This window comes from Sphaerodactylus townsendi, linkage group LG01 (assembly GCF_021028975.2).
Source record: "Sphaerodactylus townsendi isolate TG3544 linkage group LG01, MPM_Stown_v2.3, whole genome shotgun sequence".
Lineage (NCBI taxonomy): Eukaryota > Metazoa > Chordata > Lepidosauria > Squamata > Sphaerodactylidae > Sphaerodactylus > Sphaerodactylus townsendi.
The window spans coordinates 8,355,057-8,382,193 of record NC_059425.1 but is presented as its reverse complement, the minus strand read 5'-3'; the positions used below and the strand labels follow the sequence as shown (position 1 = coordinate 8,382,193).

At 48.8% G+C, this 27,137-nt stretch overlaps 1 protein-coding gene across 1 annotated transcript; it reads left to right on the top strand.

Moving 5' to 3' along the window:
- Positions 1–1,786: 1,786 nt before the first annotated feature.
- Positions 1,787–26,101, top strand: LOC125436464 (SH2 domain-containing adapter protein E-like). The gene is made up of 9 exons (XM_048503481.1): positions 1,787–1,885; positions 2,748–3,086; positions 4,126–4,333; positions 4,773–4,833; positions 15,358–15,461; positions 16,865–17,128; positions 19,209–19,389; positions 22,630–22,749; positions 25,809–26,101. Exons 1-9 carry the CDS (start codon positions 1,787–1,789, stop codon positions 25,999–26,001), a joined length of 1,569 nt encoding a protein of 522 aa, XP_048359438.1. The 3' UTR covers positions 26,002–26,101.
- The last annotated feature ends 1,036 nt before the right edge of the window (positions 26,102–27,137 follow it).

The following is a 27,137-nucleotide window of genomic DNA, read 5'->3' as shown; positions in this document are numbered from 1 at the left end:
AAAGTATTCAGTATTTGACAGGCAGTCAATTGGAGGAGAAGTAGTTGTTTCTGTTGGCAGTAGACGATAGGACTTGCTGTAATGAGTTTAAATTAGGGACAGAAAGATACCATCTGGAAATTAGGAACTTTTTTTACAGTAAGAGTTTTTTACAGTAACAGAGAAATTATTAATGCCCCGCCCCCGGAATGCCTGGTCACGCCCCCATCGTGCCACGCCCAGCCCCATTGGTGCTATGTCACTGTTTGAATCCCACCACCATGGGAACCTGTTACTAAAATGTTTGGATCCCACCACTGCCTGGGGGGGATTCTCAGACTTTAGTGAAAACTTGTTAATTGCAACCAATCCTCTCTTTACTCAAATTTCTGTCCCCTTATGTGTTTAGCTATACAAACCACAAGAGTGTGTTTTTCCTGTTTCAAAAGCAAACAAAGCATACCCTCACAAAGCACGGCGCAGTGATGAAGAGCAGGTGGACTCTAAAGTGGAGCACTGGGTTCGATTCCCCACCCCTCCCCGTGAGCAGGGGACTCTCATCTGGTGGACTGGATTGGATTTGCCGTTCCTGCACGTGAAGCCTGCTGGCCTGACCTTGGGCCAGTCCCAGTTCTCTCAGGACTCTCTCAGCCCCGCCACTTGCCTTACAAGGTGTCTGCTGAGGGGAGAGGAGGTCTGTAAGCCACCTTGAGTCTCCTTGCAGGAGACAAAGGCAGGTTATCAATCCAAGCTCTTCTCCTCTGGTGGAGGAAACAGCCACTTTGGAGAATAGAATAGAATAGAATAGAATCTTTATTGGCCAAGTGTGATTGGACACACAAGGAATTTGTCTCCGGTGCATATGCTCTCAGTGTACATAAAAGAAAATACATTTGTCAAGAATCAAGAGAGGGGTCTATGGTATTATTTCCTGGTCTCTCCCCCCCAACAGGACTTGGCAGCCATAAAAGGCCGGCTTTGGAAGAGCAATAGGATAAAATAGATGGAGAGGTGGGGGGGTGACAAGATGGCCTCCCCTAGTACAATCCCCCCTCCCCCAATTGCAAATGAAAAGCAACCTGCAATCCCAACTTGCATTGAAGACCAACTATTGCCTCCCCACCCCACCACCAACCCCCCTTCCATATGCACCCATTCCATGCACTGGGGAGTGTGGGGGGCGGGGGTTGCAGTTTCTCACCGCTAATACACACAGGTCTCCACGTGCACAGCTCGCAGCGCGCTTTCCCCCTAGGCTCTGGCGCATGCGCGGCCATCCTTTTTTTTTAACCCCCTCCGCCCCGACCTTTCGCGCAGCGTCAGAGTGAAGAGGGTCTCCCCGTTTGGAAACTTTGCGTCATCCCGGTGGTCGTTTGACTCAGTTTGCAAACTCTGAGACCGGGCAACGCCCCCCGCCCTTTGCACTAGTGATCCCGGTTTCCCAAAAGAAAGGAATGAATGGTGAACGCTTTCTCACTGAGGTTTTAAAATGCAAAGTTGTTTTTTTTTTAATGGGGAATTGGGGAGGGGGTGAATGCACTTCTTGCAAACACGCCGGGGTTGCTTCCATCGGCGACCCCCCCCCTCCCAAGTCTTGCGCTGCAATGCGTTAAACAGGCCCCCCCACCCGGAAGGAAGGAAATATCCCAAAGGAGAAGCGTGCTATTTCCTCTGCAAATGATGCTAAATAATGGTTGCTATCTATTGCACGGCGTCCTTGCAAATAATTTATGTGCATCTCAGTGCATTCGAGAAGACTTACTCCTAAGCAAGGATGCACGGCCCCCAAAGAGTTTTCCGCGCGACGATGCGGGACCGAAAGCCAGCAGGCAGAAACTCGGCAGGCGCAGCTTGCCGCCAGTGCCACCGGTTGTACTTCTGCCGTCCGCGCAAACCAGTTCTGAATGTCAGTGTTTAGTACTGACATAGTAGCCTGCTATCACCCTTTGCAGTTCTTCCTGGGGTTTGGAGACGGACCACGCATTCAAAGGAAGAATTCTTTGTCCAAAAGCAAATGCCGCCCCCCCCCCCAGCCCCCCAGCCCACCCCGGGCATTTTGAAGGACTCCCCGTTCCCGTCTGCTTTGCAAAAAGGCTCTTCCCGGTGCGATGGATTAAAAAAAGAAAAAGAAATATGCAAAATGGCTAAATAAATGAAACAAGCAAAAAAATATATGCAAAATGCTTTAATAAATGAGAGCAAAGAAAGAAATTGGCGTCACACTTTTATAATGTATTTTATAATGCTGTCTGATGCTGCTAGGTTTTAAGAAATCTGTAAATTGTTTTAACTCATTTAATGTATTTTATGGTGTGTAATGTAATGGCCTATTGCTATTGCAATATTGTTTGTGCTATTTTTTCATCACCCAGAGCCACCCCAGGGGTGGGCGGTTTAAAATCCAAGATTAGATGATAGATAGATAGATAGATAGATAGATAGATAGATAGATAGATAGATAGATAGATAGATAGATAGATAGATAGATAGATAGATAGATAGATAGCTTGCTTTAATAAATGAAACAAGCAAAAAAAGAAATATGCAAAATGCTTTAATAAATGAGAGCAAAAAATAAGAAATATGCAAAATGCTTTAACAAATGAAGGCGAGAGAAATATGCAAATGCTTTGTGGAGTGTGGGGCGGTCGAGCTCTGTGGAGTAAGTCTTTTTGAATGCACTGAGATGCACAGATTAACAGAGATCCCAAAGGGAGGCCGGGGGGATCTGCTCCCCTCGTGTCTTTCGCCGGCTGCGCTTTCCCAAGCCAGGCGCACCGGACCCGAGGCGCGCGCGTTTGGCGCAGGGCGCGCAAAACCCGCGCACCAGGTCGCCAACTGCGCGCGGCGGCTGCGCGCCCCCGCCAGCCCCCCAGCTCCGGCCGGGCCGCCCCCTCCGGATCTGGGCGGGGAGCGGCGGCCGCCCTCCGTCCACCCCCGTCCGGCAGCCGCAGAGGCCCCGCGGGGAGCGAGGCGGGGAGCCGGCGGCTGTCCCGGAGGCGATTGAGGCGGAGGGCGCTTTGGAGAGGCCGGGGGACCCCTTTGCCCTTTGGACCTGCACCCATGGAGAAGCCTCGCTTGCCACCCCCCCGGCCGGGAGTGAAAGAGTAAGGACCCCCCCCCTCCCCGGCCCCCGATCTTAGACTCTCCATTGGCCCCGACCCCAATAACACCCCCCTTCAATTGTTGCTGGCCCCACTGAATTATTGGAGAGGTGTTTTTTCTTGGCCTCCCCAGGCTTGGCCATCAGTTCTGCCCCCGCCTTGGGTTGGATCTACCCCCCACCCCATTGTTTAAGGAGGCCCCCTCCTGTAGGAAGGGAATAGAGCACACCCCAGGGCTGAAAGGTTAGAAAATCTGCCCCCTCCCAATAAGGGACCCTTCCTCTATCTGCTTGGCTCTGACCTTAGGGTTATTAGAGAGACCCCAGCTGTAGCTCTCCACTGGAAGGGAGGGGGTGCAAGACTCTAGGGCTGCCCCCTTAATTTCCCACCTTTCAAGCATCCTTCCTGACCACCCCCAACCTCACAACCTCTCTGATCCCCAAATCAGGGCCCTGTTTTGTTTGTTTATTCTCCATGGGTCAATTTCCTTCCCAACCTGCACAGTAAATCTAACTATTGGAAATTCTGGGTGGGAGGAAGTGGGTGGGGGGTGGGGGTGTCCAGTTTGGCCCCGATCCTGGCCACCTCCAGACCTCCTTGTCCAGGGAATGCCTTTTCTACTCTCTTGCCGCCGGCTTCTGCCTGGTCTTTCTCTGCCCGTCTTTGGGAACAAGCCAGCTCGAGAGAGCCTGCCTCCCCTCCCTCCTGTGTCATCAGGATCAGACTATCTTCAGGCCTGTAACATTTGTGGCTTCCGAGAACTTGAGCCTGTTGCCAGTCTTTGACAGGCACAGAATCATTCATATAACACATGGATGCTTTGCATTTTGTCCAATCGCCGTCTTATGCCTCTGCCGTCATGGCAGCCAAGTGGTTCAAAGAGTTCCCATCTAACCTCCACAGTGTTTCAGAACACTGTGGGCAGCTGCAGTCAAACTGAGCGGCATTCTGCAAGAACCTGACTCTACCCGAATAGACCCTGCTTCGCTTGGGAAGAACCGCATAAAACTCATACTACCGAACTGGGTAGCGCCCAAACTAGGAAAAGACAGGTGGAACATTATTATCGCGGGACAACCTCCAAGGCCTCCTACAAGTCGCCGCGGGGAAGATGCGCAAGAATTCGCGCGTGGACGGCGGCCCCGCGGAGGAGCCGGCGCGGGGGACCCCCAAGGCCAACGCCGCCTGCGGGACCTACATCAACCGCCTCATTAAAGTGGACACCCACGATAAGAATGGGAAAAACTACCCCGCCACTGCTCCGAGCCCCACTCCGGCAGCTGCACCCGAACCAGAGAAGGTCAAACAGGACACGGTAAGAGCCCCTCATGGGTTTCATCCTTCTGAGGGGGCCCACGTATATTTGGGGTCCATTAGGATTAGGAATTACACTGTCCAGCGTGTTGTGGTAGCTAAGTAGGTGCACTCTAATCTGGATAAGGCAGGGTTTGGATTTCCAACTCTGCCACTTGAGCTGTGGAGGCTTGCCTCTGGGGAACTAGGTTAGCTGGTGCATTCCCAACACAGGCAGACTGTTGACATTGGGCTAGTTACAGGCATGGGAGAATGCAGTCTCATTCCCACCCTCTCTCCCTAGGGTGTTTGTTGTGAGGGGGGAAGGGAAAGGAGTTTGTAAGCCCCTTTGAATCTCCTTATAGTAGATAAAGGGGGGGATATAAATCCAATTCTCCTCCTCTTCCTCCTCCTCCTCCTCCTCCTCCTCCTCCTCCTTCCTGTCCCCCACAAAGCCGTAGAAATGTATGACTTCGTGACAACTCTTTCCTGGCAAATTTTGTCGACTGCTCTGCTTTTGGTCCTGGTACCCAATTAACCTCGGGGTGACGTTCTCTGCCGGGTGTCGTTCGTTCGCTTTAGCGCGCTCTCTTTTAATTCCTACATGCCCCCGTTTGAGAAAAGTTGGCTCAGCTATCACAAAGAATACAAGCGCTTGCTGAGAATGCATTTTCATCTTAAGCGTCCTAGACCATGGCTTTGTGGACTTTATTTCGCAGACTACATCACAGGACTGCTTCTTATCCAGGGCTGGAACTGAAAAAACAGTGTATGGGCAGGGAGGGAAAATGTTCACTAATAGGGAAAAGTATACTTAGAATCTCAGACAATGCAGGGCTACCGGCCTCAGGCCTGTGCATGACTCTCAATAAAGAATCAATCGAAGGCTGTCACGGCCGGATTCAACTGGTTGTGGTGGGTTTCCCGGGCTGTGTGACATGAATGGTAGATCTTGTTCCTAACATTTCGCCTGCGTCTGTGGCTGGCATCTTCAGAGGTGTATCACAGAGAGAAGACACAACAGGCTTCTCTCTGTGATACATCTCTGAAGATGCCAGCCACAGATGCAGGCAAAATGTTCCGTCAAGCTCTTCCAGAACAAGTCTCTCTTCATTCCTGAAAACCCTTTATTAACTCTTTGAAATGACTTCTCATCTTGTTTCCCAAAACACTGTAGAATCTGATATCCAAGGATTTTTCTTTCCCTTTAGCTCAAGGAACTACATTTTTTCCACATATCTATGCCACATGCAATTGGACTTTTCGCTCCCTCCTAATTCAGAGTAGAATGGAGGTTTCCTGTTGTATCTGAAAGCCGTTAGCTGGGAATTTTAAAACATTAAACTTCTGTTGGGGTGCTCATACAACAGCCTTTTTATTAGGAGATGCTCAGTCCCCACTTCTGTAGTAGGATCTTCCTTTCCTCAGGGAGTCTGGCTGTTGCATCTCTGTATGACATGCTGCCCTGGTTGTATCTCTCTCCATTCAGGAGGCACATGCAGGAGAAGGCATAGTGCTGGGTGACTTTGGGAACAGGTACTCTCACCCTATAAAAGTAAATCTTTTTTGGAGCTTTCAGCTTTTGACCCATCACTTGCTTTTTTAAAAGTGTAGCACCTGAATGGCTATTTAGAATGTGAGGAGAACAAAGAGTTAGAACTGCACCACCAGTTCAGGCCAAACAGACTGCTGAAGTGGCTTTTCTTTTCTCCTCCTAACCCTAATCAAAGGAGTTATCATCCTAGAAGATTGCTTTGATAACATTACGATTCCAAATGCACCAAACATAAAGGACAGCGCGAGGCTTGAGAGGCTTCTAGAAAACAACAGCTGATGGACTTCCTTATGATATAATAAGATGATCACTGTTGGAAGTGTTTGCAGGGATCACAGGAGAAGAAAACAAATACTACCAAAGTAACTGCTAGAGAGGTGCTAATAGTGATCTGGAGGTCTTTGACCTGGAAGGCTTTTTGTGTCTGTAGAAGTTACTAACACCTACATGGTAGGACAAATTCTTGACTACAGGAAGGCTCCCCCAATGACCATGAAAGATTTTTATTGGTAGGACAAGATTCTTTGACCTAGAAAGCTCTTTAATATATGTAGAAGTTACTCTTAGTAGGATGGAATGCTGTGTCATAAGTTCTTGATAGGGACAGGTCTTTGTGTCTGTAGAAGTTACTCTTGGTAGGACAGGTCTTTGTGTCTGTAGAAGTTACTATTGGTAGGACCGGTCTTTGACCTGGAGGGCTCTTTGTGTCTATAGAAAGTTACTATTGGTAGGACAGGTCTTTGTGTCTGTAGAAGTTACTCTTGGTAGGACAAGTCTTTGACCTAGAAAGCTCTTTGTGTCTGTAGAAGTTACTGTTGGTAGGACAGGTCTTTGACCTAGAAAGCTCTTTGTGTCTGTAGACCCCTCTTAGGTAGGACGGGTCTTTGACCCTGGAAGGCTCTTATTGATAAGAAGTTACTACTGGTAGGACAGGTCTTTGTGTCTGTAGAAGTTACTATTGGTAGGACAGGTCTTTGACCTAGAAAGCTCTTTGTGTCTGTAGAAGTTACTCTTGGTAGGACAGGTCTTTGACCTGGAAGGCTCTTTGTGTCTGTAGAAGTTACTACTGGTAGGACACGTCTTTGTGTCTGTAGAAGTTACTATTGGTAGGACAGGTCTTTGACCTAGAAGGCTCTTTTACCCATGTATGTAGAAGTTTTAGCCATTTGGAGGACAGGTCTTTGACCTGGAGAGGCTCTTTTATTTCCCTACGGAAGTTACTATTGTTAGGACAGGTGTTTGACCTAGGAAGGCTCTTTATTGTCTGTAGACTACTAGCTGGTAGGACAGGTCTTTTGGCCTGGGAGGCTCTTAACCTCTGGGAGGTTGCACTATTAGTGGTACTAGGGTCTTTGACATGGAAGGCTCTTTGTGCCCTAAGGAGGTTACTATTGGTGGGACAGGTCTTTTTTGAAGCCTGGAAGGCTCTTATTAATCTGTAGAAGTTACTAATGGAGTAGGACCGGTCTTTGACCTGGAAGGCTCTTTGTGTCTGTAGAAGTTACTATTGGTAGGACCGGTCATTGACATGGAAGGCTCTTTTTGTCTTTAGAAGTTACTCTTGGTAGGACAGGTCTTTGACCTGGAAGGCTCTTTGTGTCTGTAGAAGTTACTATTGGTAGGATAGATCTTTGACATGGAAAGCTCTTTGTGTCTGTAGAAGTTACTATTGGTAGGACAGGTCTTTGTGTCTGTAGAAGTTACTATTGGTAGGACAGGTCTTTGGCCTGGAAGGCTCTTTGTGTCTATAGAAGTTACTATTGGTAGGACCGGTCATTGACATGGAAGGCTCTTTTTGTCTTTAGAAGTTACTATTGGTAGGACAGGTCTTTGACATGAAGGAAGCTCTTTATGTATGCCAGGAGGTACTCTTAGTAGGACAGGTCTTTGACATAGAAAGCTCTTTCATGTCATGTGGAAGTTACTATTGGTAGGATAGGTCTTTGAAAACATAGGAAAAGCTCTTTGTGTCTATAGAAATTTTAGCATGGTAGATTCAGGGTCTTTTGACCTGGAGAGCTCTTCATGTCTATAGAAGTTACACTATTAGGTAGGACAAGGATTACGTGTCTGTAGAAGTTACTATTGGTAGGACAGGTCTTTGACCTGGAAGGCTCTTTGTGTCTGTAGAAGTTACTCTTGGTAGGACAGGTCTTTGACATGGAAAGCTCTTTGTGTCTGTAGAGGGTGGCACCAGTAGTAGAAGAGGCCTGCAGAATAAAATCCGGTAAATTTTTTTACTGTCAATGTGAACAATCTCCCTGCTTGGAGAGCTCTTCAATGTTAGCTGGGGGTGGGGGGTGGTAATTGAGAGATATTGTTACCCTGTGGGGTTTGCCCAGGGGAGTTGTCCCGAATTGCAGCAGGATTTGGGGACATGTGGGTTTCACTCTTGCCGGTGGATGACACCATCATGAAATTTAGAAAGGGGGAAGCCGCTGTCTACACAGATGTGTTTTTTTTTTAATAAAAGTAAAGTTTATTTAACAAAAAAAATACAAACAGAAAAAAAACAAAAATTGCAGACTAGTGACAAAACAACCTACATCGAGTAAATCACAATTATGATTAGCTCATTTAAATTAAGAAACTGATAGAAAAATAACGCTTTCACAGAAAAAAGTTTCGTTTCAATAATCTTAGTTATTACTTACCAACATATTTCTTTTCTTTTTTTTCCAATTTATTTTTATTTTATTTTTGTAAGCATAAACAGAACAGAAAATTAAGAGAAATGGGAACCGTATTGTAACATTTACAGTTGCAGTAAAATAAAAAGAGAAGAATAAGTATATATGTAATATTATTGACAATGATATATTAAACAATAAACAATGCGAGATGATCATGACCATTATGAGCATTGAATAGTGCTATAAGAAGCATTAAATGGTAATTATCTTAATCAATCTTAGCATGAATTATTCGATATTATGTACAATATTTAGGAAACAGTAATAATGTTTAACCACATTGTAAGATAAGTTGCGGGAAAACATATTTTACGACATATTTCTTGAATTCTTTTAAGTTTATAAACTTTGATAAGAAGAAAAAATAGCACAAACCTTCTTATATGAACCAGATTGCGGTTAAATTAAATGCCGCTATAATTTACCATTATTTTCCATTCTCTTCTCCACAAACTTTAAAAGAGGATGCCTGTTTTCCACAAAGAATTTAATACTTTTGTTCTTAATTAAAGAAGATAGTTTATCATTTGCTGTGTATTCCGGTAAGGTATTCAGCCAGTCTTCCTTTGATGGCATCATTTTAGATTTCCAGTTCTGGGTAACCATCCCTCTAGCACAGGGGTGGGCAACTATGGCCCTCCAGATGTTCGTGGACTACAATTCCCATCAGCCCCTGCCAAAATAGCCAATTGGCCATGCTGGCAGGGGCTGATGGGAATTGTAGTCCACGAACACCTGGAGGGCCATAGTTGCCCACCCCTGCGTCTAGCAGCTGTGATGATAGACACAGACGTTTTTGGATTTGGGGGTCTTAAATGATATTTGATCACAGCCAAACAATAGCCCATTGGAAGGCATTACTTCATTATCCAATTGACTGGGTTTTGACTTTTCTCACCTCTTGTGGGAAGGTGGACAGCTTCCACATTCATAAGAACATAAGAAGGAGCCTGCTGGATCAGACCAGAGTCCCTCTAGTCCAGCACTCTGCTACTCGCAGTGGCCCACCAGGTGCCTTTGGAGACTCCGCGTGCAGGAGGTGAAAAGCAGCAGCCTTCTGTTGCTGCTGCACTCCTGAGGCACCTGGTCCTGCCTAAGGCATTTTGCAATCTGAGATCAAGGAGGATCAAGATTGGTAGCCATAGATCGACTTCTCCTCCATAAATCTGTCCAAGCCCTTTTCAAAGCTATCCAGGTTAGTGGCCATCACCACCTCCTGTGGCAGCATATTCCAAACACCAATCACACGTTGCGTGAAGAAGTGTTTCCTTTGATTAGTCCTAATTCTTCCCCCCAGCATTTTCAATGGATGCCCCCTGGTTCTAGTATTGTGAGAAAGAGAGAAACATTTCTCTCTGTCAACATTTTCTACCCCATGCATAATTTTATAGACTTCAGTCATATCCCCCCTCAGACGTCTCCTCTCACAAACTAAGGAGTCCCAAACGCTGCAGCCTTACTCTCTCCTCATAGGGAAGGTGCTCCAGTCCCTCAATCATCCTCGTTGCCCTTCTCTGCACTTTTTCGATCTCTTCAATATCCTTTTTGAGATGCGGCGACCAGAGAACTGAACACAGGACTCCAAGTGCGGTCGCACCCCGGCTTTATATAAGGGCATGACAATCCTTGCGGTTTTATTATCAACTCCTTTCCTAATTATCCCCAGCATGGAGTTTGCCTTTTTCCCAGGTAAAGAGATCAGGGTTCAAATTCTGCCATGGCGCACCCCCCAGTCACGTGTGTATATCCTCAGGCAAAGGTCAGACGGAGAAAGTGTGCGTGGTACCCTACACGTAGGCCTTCCTGAGATAGCAAAGGAAGCGCAGGAAGGGGCTTGGCATTTAATAAACGACAGCTGGCGCTCATTGTTAGGGAAGGAAAAAGTAATCTTTACCGCTTCCTGCTTCGCTCCCTGTTCAAGCGATACCGCGGCAGCAAAGTGCATCCATGCGCCTGCGCGCGCGCATACACACAGTGTGCCTTAAACTGTGGGATCACTTTACTAACCCAGTTATCCCCAATAATGAAGCGTCATTCATAGACTTCCAGAGCTGTGATCCTTTGGGACTGAGCACATATTCCAAAAGTCCCCCATCAGCGTTATTTTCCTTCTGTGAATGCCTTGTAGCTGCTGTCTCTCCTGGAGGACTTGTGGAAGGACTTTTTTTAAAAAAATGTGGCAACTCCACAGGGTTTTGATGTGCAGAGTAGGTTTACCTACTCCAGTTGCAGCTTCGTGACTAGATGGAGGGATGTAATTGTACCTCTCTATTCTGCATTTTTTCGAGATCAGGGGCCTGCAACCTGTGGCTCTCCAGATGTTCATGGACTACAATTCCCATCAGCCCCACCAGCAGGGCCAATTGGCTATGCTGGTGAGGCTGATAAGAGGAATGCTCAATCCATGAATTTCAGGAGATCCACAGGAATTGCAGGCTTAATCTAAATCGGAGGATGTAATTGTACCTCTCTATTCTTCATTGGTTAGACCTCACCTGGACTATTGTGTACAGTTCTGGGCACCGCAGTTCAAGAAGGATATTGACAAGCTGGAACGGGTCCAGAGGAGGGCAACCAAAATGGTCAAACGTCTGGTATCCATGCCCTACGAGGAGAGACTCAGGGAGCTGGGGATGTTTAGTTTGGTGAAGAGAAGGTCAAGAGGTGACATGATAGCCGTGTTTAGATATCTGAAGGGATGCCATGTCGAAGAGGGAGCAAGCTTGTTTTCTGCTGCTGCAGAGACTAGGACCAGGAGTCATGGGTTCAAGAGCAGGAAAAGAGATTTCACTTCAACATTAGGAAGAACTTTCTGACTGGCAGGGTTGTTCGACGGTGAAACTCACTGCTTTGGAGAGTGCTGGAGTCTCCTTCTTTGGAGGGGTTTAAACAGAGGCTGGATGAACATATGTCGGGAGTGTTTCGATTGTGTGTTCCTGCATGGCAGGTGGATTGGACTTGATGGCCCTTATGGACTCTTCCAACTCTATGATTCTATGATTCGGTCTTCAGATATTTCCCATCCCAGAACCAGCAACCCTAACTTAGAAATTGTTTGTCCTTCCCTCTGCTATGTCTGGGTCTAAAGTGCCATCAAGGTGCAGCCGAAATACGGTGATCCCTACTTGGGTTTTCAAGGAAAGGGATTTTGCAGAGATAGTTTGCCATGGCCTTCCTCTACAGAGTCTTTCTGGGTGGTCTCCCATCCAAGTACCCACCCTGCTTAGCTGCCAACATATAATGACCCCAGCAAGGGGCTTTCAAACCAAATGGGAAGTAGAAATGTTTAGCCATCATCTTCCTCTTCAGAGCCTTTCTTGGTGGTTTCCCTTCCAAGTACCAAACCTGCTTGGAGAGCAGCAGTGATATAGTGGTTAAGAGCAGGTGCAGTCTAATCTGGAGAACCGGGTTTGATTTCCCTGCTCTGCCACTTGAGCTGTGGAGGCTTATCTGGTGGACCCGAGTAGCTTGTGCACTCCCACACATGGCAGCTGGGTGACCTTGGGCTAATCACAGCTCTTCAGAGCTCTCTCTTCAGAGCACCACCTACCTCACAGGGTGTTTGTTGGGGGGGGGGGGAGGAGGCGGCTGGCCTCCACTCGGGCCAGGGCCTTTTCAGCCTTGGCCTCTGCCTGGTGGAACACTCTTCCTCCAGCTGTCCGGGCCCTGCGGGATCTTGGTGAATTCCGCAGGGCCTGTAAGACTGAGTTGTTCCACCGGGCTTTTGGAGTGCCCAGCCGTTGATCGAGGTGCCCCTTCTATTCCCCTGGTTTCGGAGTCCCCCTGTCATCTAGGGGACCCACTTTTGTTCTCTTTCCCCCTCCTTGGGAGGGTTTAACTGGGGTTATTGCTGACGCCATATTGAATTTTCCGCTGTGTTTTAAACTCTTAAATTTAAATTTAAATCATTTTAATTTAATGGGGTTTTTGTCTGTATATATTGTATGTGGAATCTGTGTTGTGCACCGCCCAGAGCCCTCCGGGGGTTGGGCGATATAAAAATCCCATAAATAAATAGATTAGATAGATTAGATGGATGGATGGATGGATGGATAGATGGATAGATGATAGATAGAGTTAGATAGATAGATGGATAGATGGATAGATGGATAGATGATAGAGTTGGATGGATGGATGGATGGATGGATGGATGGATGGATGGATGGATGGATGGATGGATGGATGGATGGATGTGTGATGATAGAGAGAGAGAGAGAGAGAGAGAGAGAGAGAGAGAGATGATGGATAGATAGATAGATAGATAGATAGATAGATAGATAGATAGATAGATAGATAGATAGATAGATAGATAGATAGATAGATAGATAGATAGATAGATAGATAGATAGTAAGCCACCCTGAGTCTCTTTACAGGAGAGAAAGGAGGATATAAATCCAAACTCTTCTTCTTCATGGGATCTCCCTGAAAGATGATATCCCTGTAGGGTTGGGGCGGAACCCTGCTTTGTTGACGTTCTGTTTGCTGAGTACGTGACTTTCCGCAGTTTACAGTATTGACTGCAATCGTATAAACATCCCAAGTTTATACTATAGGCTGTAATCATGAAAGCTCTTGCACGGCCCTCTTGAATGAGGTGGGGTTTCTTACTAAGTAAACATTGCCTTGGATCGCTCTGCAAATGTATTAAAATAAGCCTGGCTGTTTTAATCTGAGGAAGGGGAAAGTAAAATGTTGGCACAGTTGGGGCAGGCACGGCATAAATGTGAGGGGGGAACTCGGGGTCAGGAAACTAGGCTTCCCATTTCCTGCCTCTCTGCTTCGCGAGACAAGGCGGGGTGTGTTGGTTGTGGTGTGGAGAGAAGAGAAGACGCATTTCGAGTGACTGCTTTGGCAGCTGGTCGAGGGATTCTGACCTTATGGACATGGGGAAAGAAGAAGGAGAGTTGGATTTATATCGCCCCTTCCTCTCCTGTAAGGAGACTCAAAGGGGCTGACAATCTCCTTTCCCTTCCTCTCCTCACAACCTGCGAGGTGGGTGGGGCTGAGAGAGCTCCGAAGAACTGTGACTAGCCCAAGGTCACCCAGCTGGCATGTGTTGGAGTGCACAGGCTAATCTGGTTTCCCAGATAAGCCTCACACAGCTCAAGTGGCAGAGCGGGGAATCAAACCCGGTTCTCCAGATCAGAGTGCACCTGCTCTTAGCCACTACGCCACGCTGGTTCGGAGAGCTGGAATGCTAAATAATGAAAAGAGACAAGAGAGCTGGAATGCTCAATAATGAAAGGGAGGCATTTATTTATTTTTTCCCCAAAAAAAATGCATACACCACCGAGGCAGTGAATTCCACTGTCAAACAGCCCTGACAGTCAGAAAGTTCTTCCTAATAGGGATCTCTTTTCCTGCACCTTGAACCCATGACTCCTGGTGCTCGTCTCTGAGGCAGCAGAAAACAAGCTTTCTCCCTCACCAACATGACATCCCTCCAAATCACGTCACCCCTTAACTTTCTCTTCACCAGACTAAACATACCTAGCGCCCTAAGCGGCTCCTTGTAGGGCATAGGTGTCAAACTCGCGGCCCTCCAGATGTTCTCACAATACTAGAACCAGGGGGCACTCATTGAAAATGCTGGGGGGAAGAATTAGGACTAATAAAAGGAAACACTTCTTCACGCAACGTGTGATTGGTGTCTGGAATATGCTGCCACAGGAGGTGGTGATGGCCACTAACCTGGATAGCTTTAAAAAGGACTTGGACAGACTTATGGAGGAGAAGTCGATCTCTGGCTACCAATCTTGATCCTCCTTGAACTGAGGTTGCAAATGCCTTAGCAGACCAGGTGCTCATGAGCAGCAGCAGCAGCAGCAGAAGGCCATTGCTCAGGAGCAGCAGTGGCGTAGGAGGTTAAGAGCTCGTGTATCTAATCTGGAGGAACCGGGTTTGATTCCCAACTCTGCCGCCTGAGCTGTGGAGGCTTATCTGGGGAATTCAGATTAGCCTGGGCACTCCCACACACGCCAGCTGGGTGACCTTGGACTAGTCACAGCTTCTCGGAGCTCTCTCAGCCCCACCTACCTCACAGGGTGTTTGTTGTGAGGGGGGAAGGGCAAGGAGATTGTAAGCCCTTTTGAGTTTCCTGCAGGAGAGAAAGGGGGGATATAAATCCAAACGCCGCTGCTGCTGCTGCTGCTGCTGCTGCTGCTGCTGCTGCTGCTGCTTCTTCTTCTTCTTCTTCACATCCTACAGGTGAGCTCCCAAAGGCACCTGGTGGGCCACTGCGAGTAGCAGAGTGCTGGACTAGATGGACTCTGGTCTGATCCAGCAGGCTAGTTCTTATGTTCTTATGTTATGGACTACAGTTCCCATCATCAGGATGATGGGAACTGTAGTCCATAACATCTGGAGGGCCGCGAGTTTGACACCTTCGTTGTAGGGCATGAAATCCAGACATTTTACCATTTTGTTCGCCCTTCTGAGGACCCATTCCAGCTCATCAACCTCCTTCTTGAATCGGGGTGGCCAGAATTGGACCCAGTATTCCGGGTGAGGTCTGACCCATCCAGATTAGAGTGGAACTATTATGTCCCTCACGCTGGACTCCAGCCCATCTTAAAGGGAGATTTTTTTTTTAATTGAAGAGGCAGGGTAGAATAGGCACGGTGCCTTCTCTGCGTCAGCTGCACACTCACACACCAACCCCCACACTCGGGCCACTTAGCAACCAACCGGACATTTGTCACTAGCTCGTGGGTCTCTGGCATCCCATCCCAGAGTTGTCACAGCTGGACAGAATAACAGGAAATGGCCACGCTGGGAGCCGGAGCCAGAGCGGGTCATTGTTGCTGGAGGCGTCGCCGATTGTGGGACTCGGCACAGTCTGGAAGAGTTTCCCGTACCATCCGTTCGCACCCTGTTTTTGATTCGTGCCTGCCGCCATCCTGGAGCGAGCGAGGGACTCTGGGACGCAAGCCGCACCTGGCCAAGAATCCCATGTTTCTGCCACTGCACTGTGCCAAGTTTGGTATCAGTTTCTAATCGGATTTCAGAGGGTAGCTGAATTGATCTGCAGTAGAAGAGCTAGATTCGGGAGCACCGAGATCTTGGGGTATGAGAGCCAGCGTGGCGTAGTGGTTCAGAGCAGGTGGATTCTGATCTGGAGAACCGGGTTTGATTCCCCACTCCTCCAGCTGAGTGGCGGAGGCCTATCCGGTGAACCAGGTGTGTTTCCACACTCCTACATTCCTGCTGGGTGACCTTGGGCTAGTCACAGTTCTCTCAGGACTCTCTCAGCCCCACCCGCCTCACAGCCCCCTGCCATGCAGGAACACACAATCAAAACGCTCCTGACAGGTGGCCATCCAGCCTCTCTTTAAAAACCTCCACAGAAGGAGACTCCACCACACTCTGAGGCGGTGAATTTTGCTGTCGAACAGCCCTGACGGTCAGGAAGTTCTTCCTAATGTTTAGGTGGAATCTCTTTTTCCTTCACTTTGAGCTCATTTCTCCGTGTCCTAGTCTCTGGAGCAGCAGAAAACAAGCTTTCTCCCACTATGACATGCCTGCTGGGTGACCTTGGGCTAGTCACAGTTCTCTCAGAACTCTCTCAGCCCCACCTAGCTCACAAAGAACATAAGAACATAAGAACTAGCCTGCTGGATCAGACCAGAGTCCATCTAGTCCAGCACTCTGCTACTCGCAGTGGCCCACCAGGTGCCTTTGGGAGCTCACATGCAGGAGGTGAGAGCAATGGCCTTCTGCTGCTACTGCTGCTGCTCCTGAGCACCTGGTCTGCTAAGGCCTTTGCAACCTCAGATCAAGGAGGATCAAGATTGGGAGCCATAGATCGACTTCTCCTCCGTAAAACTGTCCAAGCCCCTTTTAAAGCTATCCAGGTTAGTGGCCATCACCACCTCCTGTGGCAGCATATTCCAAACACCAATCACACGTTGCGTGAAGAAGTGTTTCCTTTGATTAGTCCTAATTCTTCCCCCCAGCATTTTCAATGGATGCCCCCTGGTTCTAGTATTGCGAGAAAGAGAGAAAAATTTCTCTCTGTCAACATTTTCTACCCCATGCATAATTGTATAGACTTCAATCATATCCCCCCTCAGATGTCTCCTCTCCAAACTAAAGAGTCTGTTGTGGAGAGAGGAAGGGAAAAGAGTTTGTCAGCCCCTTTGAGTCCCCTTATAGGAGAGAAAGGGGGGATATAAATCCAAACTCTTCTCTCCTTTAGAAGTGTGCCGTGTTTTTGACTCCATTTTTGTTTCCCTTCCAGAGATCCGGAGGCGGGGCTCCAAGGACCCTTTGGTCAAAGCCGTCTTACTCCTGGATGAGCCAGCGGACCCCGGGAACAAGGGAGATGTCGCCGTCAAGCGCCAAGCGGTCAAACCCCCTCAGCTTTACGACACCCCCTATGAGCCGTCGAAGGTAGGGGGTCCCCAACCCGACGCCTGGTTACCCGAGAACGACGAACGGCCGCCGGCTGAGTACGAACAGCCCTGGGAGTGGAAAAAGGACCAAATTGTGAAAGCTCTTTCAGGTATAGCGGACAGACCCTGAGAGGAACCGTCGGGGTTTACAAATAGGGGATCATTTGGTCACCTGTGGCGAGTTAAGAATCGCCTCCAGTCAGCGAAGTAGATTTCTAAAAACTTCTGGGTGTGTTTCTGCTTTATGCTAATCTATTATTATAAATTATGGTAATTTATTTGATTTATGCTCATTTATTAATTTATGAGAATCTCTTCATATTAATTAGCTAATGTATGCGCGTTTATTAGCATGAATGGAGAAAGGTGGGGGAAAGCTCGAGTTTTTCTTGCGAGGCTTTTGGGCCTGTAGCTGTGGGACAGGCTGGAATTCAGCAGGGGAAGCGATCTAGCAGTGGAGAACGCTTTTCTGCCTCGTGCTCTCTCATTGCATGCCGAAGGTTCCAGGTTCAAACCCCGACATCTCCAGTTAAAGGAACAGTCAGTACCAGTAGGAGATGTGGAAGACCTCCACCTGAGAGCCAGCATGGTGTAGCGGTTAAGACCAGGTGGATTCTAATCTGGAGAACCGGGTTTCATTCCCCTCTCCTCCACCTGAGTGGCAGAGGCTTATCCGGTGAACCAGATGTGTTTCCGGACTCCTACATTCCTGCTGGGTGACCTTTGGCTAGTCCCAGTTCTCTCAGGACTCTCTCAGCCCCACCTGCCTCACAAGGTGTCTGTTGTAGGGAGAGGAAGGGAAAGGAGCTTGTAGGCCACCTTGAGTCTCCTTACAGGAGAGAAAGGCGGCGTATAATTCCAAACTCCTCTTCTTTTTCTAAGCCCCTGGAGAGCCTCGGCCAGTCTGAGTAGGAGCTAGATAGAAAGAGATAGAAAAAGTGCAGAGAAGGGCAACGAGGATGATTGAGGGACTGGAGCACCTTCCTAATGAGGAGAGGCTGCAGCGTTTGGGACTCTTTAGTTTGGAGAGGAGACGTCTGAGGGGGGATATGATTGAAGTTGTAAAATTATGCAGGGGGTAGAAAATGTTGACAGAGAGAAATTTTTCTCTCTTTCTCACAATACTAGAACCAGGGGGCATCCATTGAAAATGCTGGGGGGAAGAATTAGGACTAATCAAAGGAAACACTTCTTCATGCTACGTGTGATTGGTGTTTGGAATATGCTGCCACAGGAGGTGGTGATGGCCACTAACCTGGATAGCTTTAAAAGGGGCTTGGACAGTCGATCTCTGGCTCCCAATCTTGATCCTCCTTGATCTGAGATTACGAATGCCTTAGCAGACCAGGTGCTCGGGAGCAGCAGCAGCCACAGAAGGCCATTGCTTTCACCTCCTGCAGGTGAGCTCCCAAAGGCACCTGGTGGGCCACTGCGAGTAGCAGAGAGCTGGACTAGAGGGACTCTGGTCTGATCCAGCAGGTTCGTTCTTATGTCCTTATGAGCTGGGGCTCAGTGGATGAGCCTTTGCTTGGCATGTAGAAGGCCACAGGTTCAATTCCCCGCATCTCCTGTTCAAAGGGCCAGGCAGTTTGTGTGTGTGTGTGTGTGTGTGTGTGTGTGTCTGTGTGGTTTTGCTGACTTGGGGCAGCCTTGTAGGGTTTTCAAGGCAAGAGACATTCAGAGGTGGTTTGCCACTGTCATGACCTGGAATCCAGTTTTTCAGTTCAGTTCAAAACCTTTCCTGGCCTTAAAAAAGAAAGAAGCAGCTCGATCCCCATCAAAACAATACAAGAATTGTGATGGGGAAAAAAACCTCAAAAGAAGCATGGAAGAAGCATCACCTGTTGGATGTTGACCTGCAACTACCTCCACTAGAACCTGCCTGCCTTGGAATGATATGAGGACTGGCTCTTCCTTGTGCGGAGGGCCGTAATGCCCCTTCCGCACCTGCAGAATAATGCACTTTCAATCCACTTCCACAATTGTTTGCAGGGGGAGTTTTGCTATTCCGCCCAGTAAAATCCAGCTGCAAAGGGCATTGAAAGTGGATTGAAAGGGCTAAGCCTTGCTTCCTCCACAAATTTATCTGACACCGTTCAAAAAACGGGCCGTCTTCTCCGCTGGGGCCTGTGAAGGTATGAGACCCCCCCCCTCCAATCGCTCCTGATGCCGTCTCCCTGTCTCTTCCAGTCCAGTTTGAGAGCTCCGAGCGAGCAGCAGCAGCATCCAAAGAAGAAGCTCAGGTGCCGCCACGGCAGCAGCATCGCCGCCAGAGAAGCTGGCCCTCCAAGATGGTGAAGCCCCCGGGGACGGCAGACCCTGGTGCCGATGGGGAGCACGTGGATCCCGCCGTAGCCCTGGAGAAACAGCCGTAAGACACTGGCCGTTGCCCTAAGAGAGAGCCAGCATAACGTAGTGGTTAAGAGCAGGTGGATTCTAACATGGAGAACCGGGTTTGATTCCCCACTCCTCCTCCTGAGTGACGGAGGCTTAGCTGGTGAACCAGATGTGTTTCCACACTCCTGCATTCCTGCTGGGTGACCTTGGGCTACTCACAGTTATCTTAGGACTCTCTCAGCCCCACCTACTTCAGAAGGTGTCTGTTGTGGGGAGAGGGAGGGAAAGGAGTTTGTAGACCACCTTGAGTCTCCTTACAGGAGAGAAAGGTGGGATATAAATCCAAACTCCCCCTACTCCTCTTCTTCTTTTCTTCTTCCTTTTCTTCCTTTTCTTCTTCTTCTTCTTCTTCTTCTTCTTCTTCTTCTTCTTCTTCTTCTTCTTCTTCTTCTTCTTCTTCTTCTTCTTCTTCTTCTTCTTCTTCTTCTCTGCTCCTTCATGTGAAGTCCACTGGGTGACCTTGGGCCAGTCACAGTTCTCTCAGAACTCTCTCAGCCCCACCTACCTCACAAGGTGTCTGTTGTGGGGAGGGGAAGGGATTGTGATTGTAAACCACTTTGAGACTCCTTAACAGTAGATAAAATCAAGAGATTAAAAACCAACTCTTCTTTATTTACAGCAGAAGAGCGAGATTTGAATCCAGTTGCACCTTGAAAGACTAAACCTTCTTAGAGTATGGGCTGTCAGAGAGTCAAAAGCTCTCTTCATCAGATTCAAATGGATCTCTTACTTTTGAAAACTCACAGTCCAAAAGTCTTGCGGGTCACGAAAGTGCCACTAAATCCAAATTGAGCTATTCCCCTAGTATTCCCCTTTAGCTTTAAAAGGGGCTTGGACAGATTTATGGAGAAGTCGATTTATGGCTACCAATCTTGATCCTCTTTGATTTGAGATTGCAAAGGCCTTAACAGTCCAGGTGCTCGGGAGCTGCAGCAGCAGAAGGCCATTGCTTTCACATCCTGCCTGTGAGCTCCCAAAGGCACCTGGGGGGCCACTGCGAGTAGTAGAGAGCTGGGCTAGATGGACTCTGGTCTGATCCAGCAGGCCAGTTCTTATGTTCTTATGAATTCTGCAGATGAATCACTTGCTGAATGAACCAGAAGGCCCCCTTCTTTCTGTTCTGAAGCTATTTGGCAACCATTTCATTACAGGCCCCTAAATTATGGTAGAGGAATCAAAAGCTCTCTCTACCTTCTCCACCCTGCGAGAAAATTGTTATAAACCGCATTGTGTTCTCCCTCATCCTTTATAAACTCATTCCCCCGAGACTGAAAAGTCCCCGAAAAGTGGTCATGAAAAGCTTAGGAAGATACGAGCGCTGCCTGAAAGGAGAGACGGTTAAGAACAATCTGCTCCCTTTTCCCGGCGCCGAAACGCAAGGCCGTTCGCTGAATGACTTGAGTGGCAGGAAGTTCAAGGACGCGCAAAGGGAAGCTCGTAATGAAACGATGGAATTAATTGCTGTGAAATGTTGCCATGGTCGCTCTGATAAGTAGCTTTAGAAATAAAAAGGGGGGGGACTCAAAGGGATTAGACGGGAGTCCGGATGCGTGCCTCTATCGGCTAGCTTTAGGCGGGCGGACTAAAAATAGAACCTCCATATTCAAAGGCACAATACCCCTGATGATAACCAGACGCTGGCCGCAAATCTCAGGCGCGAGCGGAGTCTATTCGGAACCTCCTTTGCAGTTTTCTAGGGGGCATTTGGTTGGCCACTGTTGGAAATAGAGAGGAGGGTTTAACCCTGCCCCCCTCCCCTCCTCCACCGCCACAGTTGCAGTCTGAGTCCCCCATCCCAGACGCACTATTTACAAATGAAAAAGGAGATCAAATTACAGGTCTGCCCTTATAATTGTTGTGGTATAAATTAATGGAAGACAAGATCTCTTTAATTATTTGCTTTAGGGCAGTAGCGTATATTGGTCTGCAGCGGGAAAACTGAGGCCCCTTCCGCACGTGCAGAATAATGCACTTTCAGCCCACTTCCACAATTGTTTGCAAGTGGATTTTGCTATTCCGCACAGCTGCAAAGTGGGTTGAAAATGCATTATTCTGCATGTGCGGAAGGGGCCTTAGATTTGAGTCTGTTGTGGGGAGAGGAAGGGAAAGAGTTCGTAAGCTGCTTTGAGACTGCTTTGAGACTCATTACAGTTGAGAAAAGTGGGAGCAGCAGTGGCGTAGGAGGTTAAGAGCTCATGTATCTAATCTGGAGGAACCAGGTTTGATTCCCAGCTCTGCCGCCTGAGCTGTGGAGGTTTATCTGGGGAATTCAGGTTAGCCTGTGCACTCCCACACACGCCAGCAGGGTGACCTTGGGCTAGTCACAGCTTCTCGGAGCTCTCTCAGCCCCACCCACCTCACAGGGTGTTTGTTGTGAGGGGGAAAGGGCAAGGAGATTGTAAGCCCCTTTGAGTCTCCTACAGGAGAGAAAGGGGGGATATAAATCCAAACTCTTCTTCTTCTCTTCTGTATTCTCTTCTAGCAGCACATGAAAGAACAGCAATATTTTGGGATTTTTCATAGAATCATAGAGTTGACTCTCGGACATTTATATTCCGAGAATCTTGTCGGTCTCTTAAACCCTTAGGGGACGGGGCGGTATAAAAAAACTGAAAAATAAATAAATAAAGTGCTACTGAACTCAAATTTAGCTCTAGTTGTTAGTTGTGAATAGCCAAGTGGAACCTCCATGTTCAGGGGGAGTGGACCTTTACACGTCAAACAGTGGACCACTTGGACCACTTTTTCAGGCCCTCATTTTATCCTCCGCCTCCTTCAGACCCTCATTTTATCTTCTGTCTCCTTCAGACCCTCACTTTATCCTCCTTGGCCTCCTTCAGACCCTCACTTTGTCCTCCTTCGCCTCCTTCAGGCCCTCACTTTGTCCTCCTTCGCCTCCTTCAGACCCTCACTTTGTCCTCCTTCGCCTCCTTCAGATCCTCATTTTGTCCTCCTTCGCCTCCTTCAGACGCTCACTTTGTCCTCCTTCACCTCCTTCAGACCTTCACTTTGTCCTCCTTTGCCTTCTTCAGGCCCTCACTTTGTCCTCCTTCGCCTCCTTCAGACCCTCACTTTTTCTTCGCCTCCTTCAGACCCTCACTTTATCCTCCTTCGCCTCATTCAGACCCTCACTTTGTCTTCCTTCACCTCCTTCAGACCCTTACTTTATCCTCCTTCGCCTCATTCAGACCCTCATTTTGTCCTTCTTGTGCAGGTGGTTTCACGGGGCCATCACACGAGCCGAGGCCGAGAACCGGCTGCAGCTCTGCAAGGAAGCCGGATACTTGGTGCGGACCAGCGAGACGGGCACCAGCAAGTACTCCATTGCGCTGAAGTGAGTGTTTGGGAGGAGGTTAAAATGAGGCCACATTTCAGTGGGGGGCTAATGGTGAGGGTGGGGAGAACCGTGTTGCACAGGGCTCGGAAAATCGGCAACTGGATCTACTGTTTCTTCATTAAATGAAGCCAAGAGGGCTACTGTTTTGATTAGGCCAGGGCAACAGTGCTGTGGGAGAGAGATCCAGCTCTTTCCCTTTGCGGTGTTTTGCAGGTCAAGCACACTTCACTGCACTGTTAAATTGTCTCCCCCCTCCCCTCTCCCCCCCCCCCCGAGCAGATAGAAGTCATGGGAGATACTAGAACTACAATACTAACTACAATACAATACTAGAACCAGGGGGCATACATTGAAAATGCTGGGGGGAAGAATTAGGACTAATAAAAGGAAACACTTCTTCACGCGACGTGTGATTGGGGTTTGGAATATGCTGCCACAGGAGGTGGTGATGGCCACTCACCTGGATATCTGTAAAAGGGGCTTGGACAGATTTATGGAGGAGAAGTCGATCTCTGGCTACCAATCTTGATCCTCCTTGATCTGAGATTGCAAATGCCTTAGCAGACCAGGTGCTCGGGAGCAGCAGCAGCAGAAGGCCATTGCTTTCACCTCCTGCACGTGAGCTCCCAAAGGCACCTGGTGGGCCACTGCGAGTAGCAGAGAGCTGGACTAGATGGACTCTGGTCTGATCCAGCTGGCTTGTTCTTATGTTCTTATGAGATGAGGAGCAGAGAAAGTTATCAAGGAACAAGTTGTGGAGGGGGAATCGAGAGGGTCCCTGAGCTCGTGCAAAGTGCCATTCCCCCTCAGTGGTACATAACTCCTTTGCAGGTACCATAAAATCAGCGCCACGCCCGCAAAGTTGTCGTACCGCATTTGCCACATACATAATAAAAGAGCCTCTGACCGTGTACGCCAACAATTCTGGGCGTCTTTCTTGGGCGACCTTGCCCACAAAGGCCTGAGGCCCGGCCCTTCTCCATACAGGCCTCGTTTTCTTCCAGCAGCTTTCGGGCCCCGGCTTTGTTTCCCGCCCCCCACCCCCGCTCCAAGCCTACAAGAGGGGGTCAAAGATGGACTCCCCTCCCCCCCAGTTCCCTCCGCTGCCCCTTTTGGCCTTTCTATTTCTACTGCCTGGCGCTGTGGAGGATCACTGGCCGGGGTGCGGCCCGCTTCCTTCCTCAGGATGCTAAGCCCTTGCCATTGAAACAATCGGAGCAGAGAAAGGAAGGGGTTTTAAAAAAAATAACGAGAGAGGCATTGAGTTGGTAGGAGGGACGGGCTAACGGGTACCTAGCGAGGAGTCTGTCTTCTGAAAGCCGCCCCCGGCTGGCTGCTCTCAAGCTCTTGTTCGAAGAAGAAGAAGAAGAAGAAGAAGAAGAAGAAGAAGAAGAAGAAGAAGAAGAAGAAGAAGAAGAAGAAGAAGAAGAAGGAGGAGGAGGAGGAGGAGGAGGAGGAGGAGGAGGAGGAGGAGGAGTTTGGATTTATATCCCCCCTTTCTCTCCTGCAGGAGACTCAAAGGGGCCTACAGTCTCCTTGCCCTTCCCCCCTCACAACAAACACCCTGTGAGGTGGGTGGGGCTGAGAGAGCTCTGAGAAGCTGTGACTAGCCCAAGGTCACCCAGCTGGCGTGTGTGGGAGTGCACAGGCTAATCTGAATTCCCCAGATAAGCCTCCACAGCTCAGGCAGCAGAGCTGGGAATCAAACCCGGTTCCTCCAGGTTAGATACACGAGCTCTTAACCTCCTACGCCACTGCAGCTCCTACGCCACTGAAGAAGAAGTTTGTATTTATATCCCCCCTTTCTCTCCTGTAGGAGACTCAAAGGGGCTTACAATCTCCTTCCCCCTCCCTCCCCACGACAGACACCCTGTGAGGTGGGTGGGGCTGAGAGAGCTCCAAAGAACTGTGGCTAGCCCAAGGTCACCCAGCTGACATGTGTCGGAGTGCACAAGCTAATCTGGTTCCCCAGATAAGCCTCCACAGCTCAAGTGGCAGAGCAGGGAATCAAACCCGGTTCCTCCAGATTAGAATCCGCCTGCTCTTACCCACTATGCTACGCCGAAAGAACGTAATTCTGGCTCATTCCTTGGCTAAGTGCTCGGTTCGGAGCTGTGTGGGAAAAAGGAGACCGAACTGGGGTAAATGGCTATTTGAATGTTCATCCAGCAGCCGCACTAACCGTACTTAGAAGCCAAGCGTGGTTTCACATGTTGTCGGATCTCTGCCAGCGCGGCTGCCACCAGAATAGGGAACACCAAGCTAGGCAAACTCTATGCTGGGGATCATTAGGAAAGGAATTGAGAATAAAACTGCAAGGATTGTCATGCCCTTATATAAAGCAGTGGTGCGACCGCACTTGGAGTACTGTGTTCAGTTCTGGTTGCTACATCTCAAAAAGGATATTGAAGAGATAGAAAAAGTGCAGAGAAGGGCAACGAGGATGCTTGAGGGACTGGAGCACCTTCCTTATGAGGAGAGGCTGCAGCGTTTGGGACTCTTTAGTTTGGAGAGGAGACGGCTGAGGGGGGATATGATTGAAGTCTATAAAATTATGCATGGGGTAGAAAATGTTGACAGAGAGAAATTGTTCTCTCTTTCTCACAATACTAGAACCAGGGGGCATCCATTGAAAATGCTGGGGGGAAGAATTAGAACTAATAAAAGGAAACACTTCTTCACGCAACGTCTGATTGGTGTTTGGAATATGCTGCCACAGGAGGTGGTGATGGCCACTCACCTGGATAGCTTTAAAAAGGGGCTTGGACAGATTTATGGAGGAGAAGTCGATTTCTGGCTACCAATCTTGATCCTTCTTGATCTGCGATTGCAAAGGCCTTAGCAGACCAGGTGCTTGGGAGCAGCAGCAGCAGAAGGCCATTGCTTTCACATCCTGCATGTGAGCTCCCAAAGGCACCTGATGGGCCACTGCGAGTAGCAGAGAGCTGGACTAGATGGACTCTGGTCTGATCCAGCAGGCTTGTTCTTATGTTCTTATGTTTAGGCGAACCAGGTTCCCCAGTCTAAGACAACCTCGTCTCTTTCCTCTTCCCCAGGACCAGCCAGGGCTGCGTCCACATCATCGTCGCCCAGACGAAGGATCACAAATACACCCTCAACCAGACGGGCGGACTCTTCGACAGCGTCCCGGAGGTGGTGCGCTACTACTCCGCCGAGAAACTGCCCTTCAAAGGAGCCGAGCACATGACCCTCCGGCACCCGCTGCCCAGCCCTGGCAAGACCCACTAGCCCCACGCGTCAGAACTGGCCGGAGGAACGGGGCAGGGGTGTGCGTCGGTAGCCATGTTCGGCCCCTGGAGCAACCAGGGACCATAACAGTCCCCCGGTTCACCTTACCCCAATACTAAATTTGCCTCTAACCTCTTTCCTGCCTTGTCACAGAGTTGGAGGTTCACTGCCATCGAGCTGTTTCGTGCAATGCAATTCTCTTCCAGGTAATGTTGCTCTGACAGCCGTTCATATGAAGAAGAGGAAGAGGAAGAAGAGGAGAAGGAGTTTGGATTTATATCCCCTCCTTTCTCTCCTGCAAGGAGACTCAAAGAGGCTTACAATCTCCTTGCCCTTCCCCCTTCACAACAAACACCCTGTGAGGTAGGTGGGGCTGAGAGAGCTCCAAAGAACTGTGACTAGCCCAAGGTCACCCAGCTGGCTGGTGTTGGACAAGCTCATCTGGTTCCCCAGATAAGCCTCCACGGCTCAAGTGGCAGAGCGGGGAATCAAACCCAGTTCTCCAGATTAGAGTGCACTCGGTCATAACCACTACACCACGCTAGTGAGATTTCCCTCTCATGAAATTAACACACACACAAACCCCCCAAGATCTGTCAGGGCTTTGAGAATTCTTCCACAACTGAAACCAAACGCAAAAGGGGAAATGGGAAGGACAGAGGGTCAGAGAGCGAGGTTGGAAGTGAGGGAACCGCTGAGGAAGGGGTTCCCTTCCATACCCCAGGCCCTGGAGTGAGGGTCTGAGTTGAAGGTCACCCCCCCCTTTATTTTTCATTATGGCCTGAACATGCTTTTAAATCTGTAGAGGATAGAACAAGCTGTACTTAAAATGGAGATAAGCTTCTTGCAAGGAAAGACACAGAGTGGGAACACGGGTAGCTCCTCGTCCACAGATTCCCAGAGGGTGAACGCCAGGAGTAGTCTGCAGATAGTTTTAGGGTAGTGTATAGACGTCCTCACAATACTAGAACCAGGGGGCATTCATTGAAAATGCTGGGGGGAAGAATTAGGACTGATAAAAGGAAACACTTCTTCACGCAACGTGTGATTGGTGTTTGGAATTTGCTGCCACAGGAGGTGGTGATGGCCACTCACCTGGATAGCTTTAAAAGGGGCTTGGACAGATTGATGGAGGA

Bases quoted from the DNA above. Each gene is read 5' to 3' on its own strand.
- LOC125436464 (XM_048503481.1), top strand. From the start codon at position 1,787: ATGCGGGACCGAAAGCCAGCAGGCAGAAACTCGGCAGGCGCAGCTTGC. The intron at 3,087-4,125 runs GTAAGGACCCCC...CGCCCAAACTAG, and splicing joins CCCCGGCCGGGAGTGAAAGA to GAAAAGACAGGTGGAACATT. The intron at 15,462-16,864 runs GTCTGGAAGAGT...TTTCCCTTCCAG, and splicing joins CGATTGTGGGACTCGGCACA to AGATCCGGAGGCGGGGCTCC.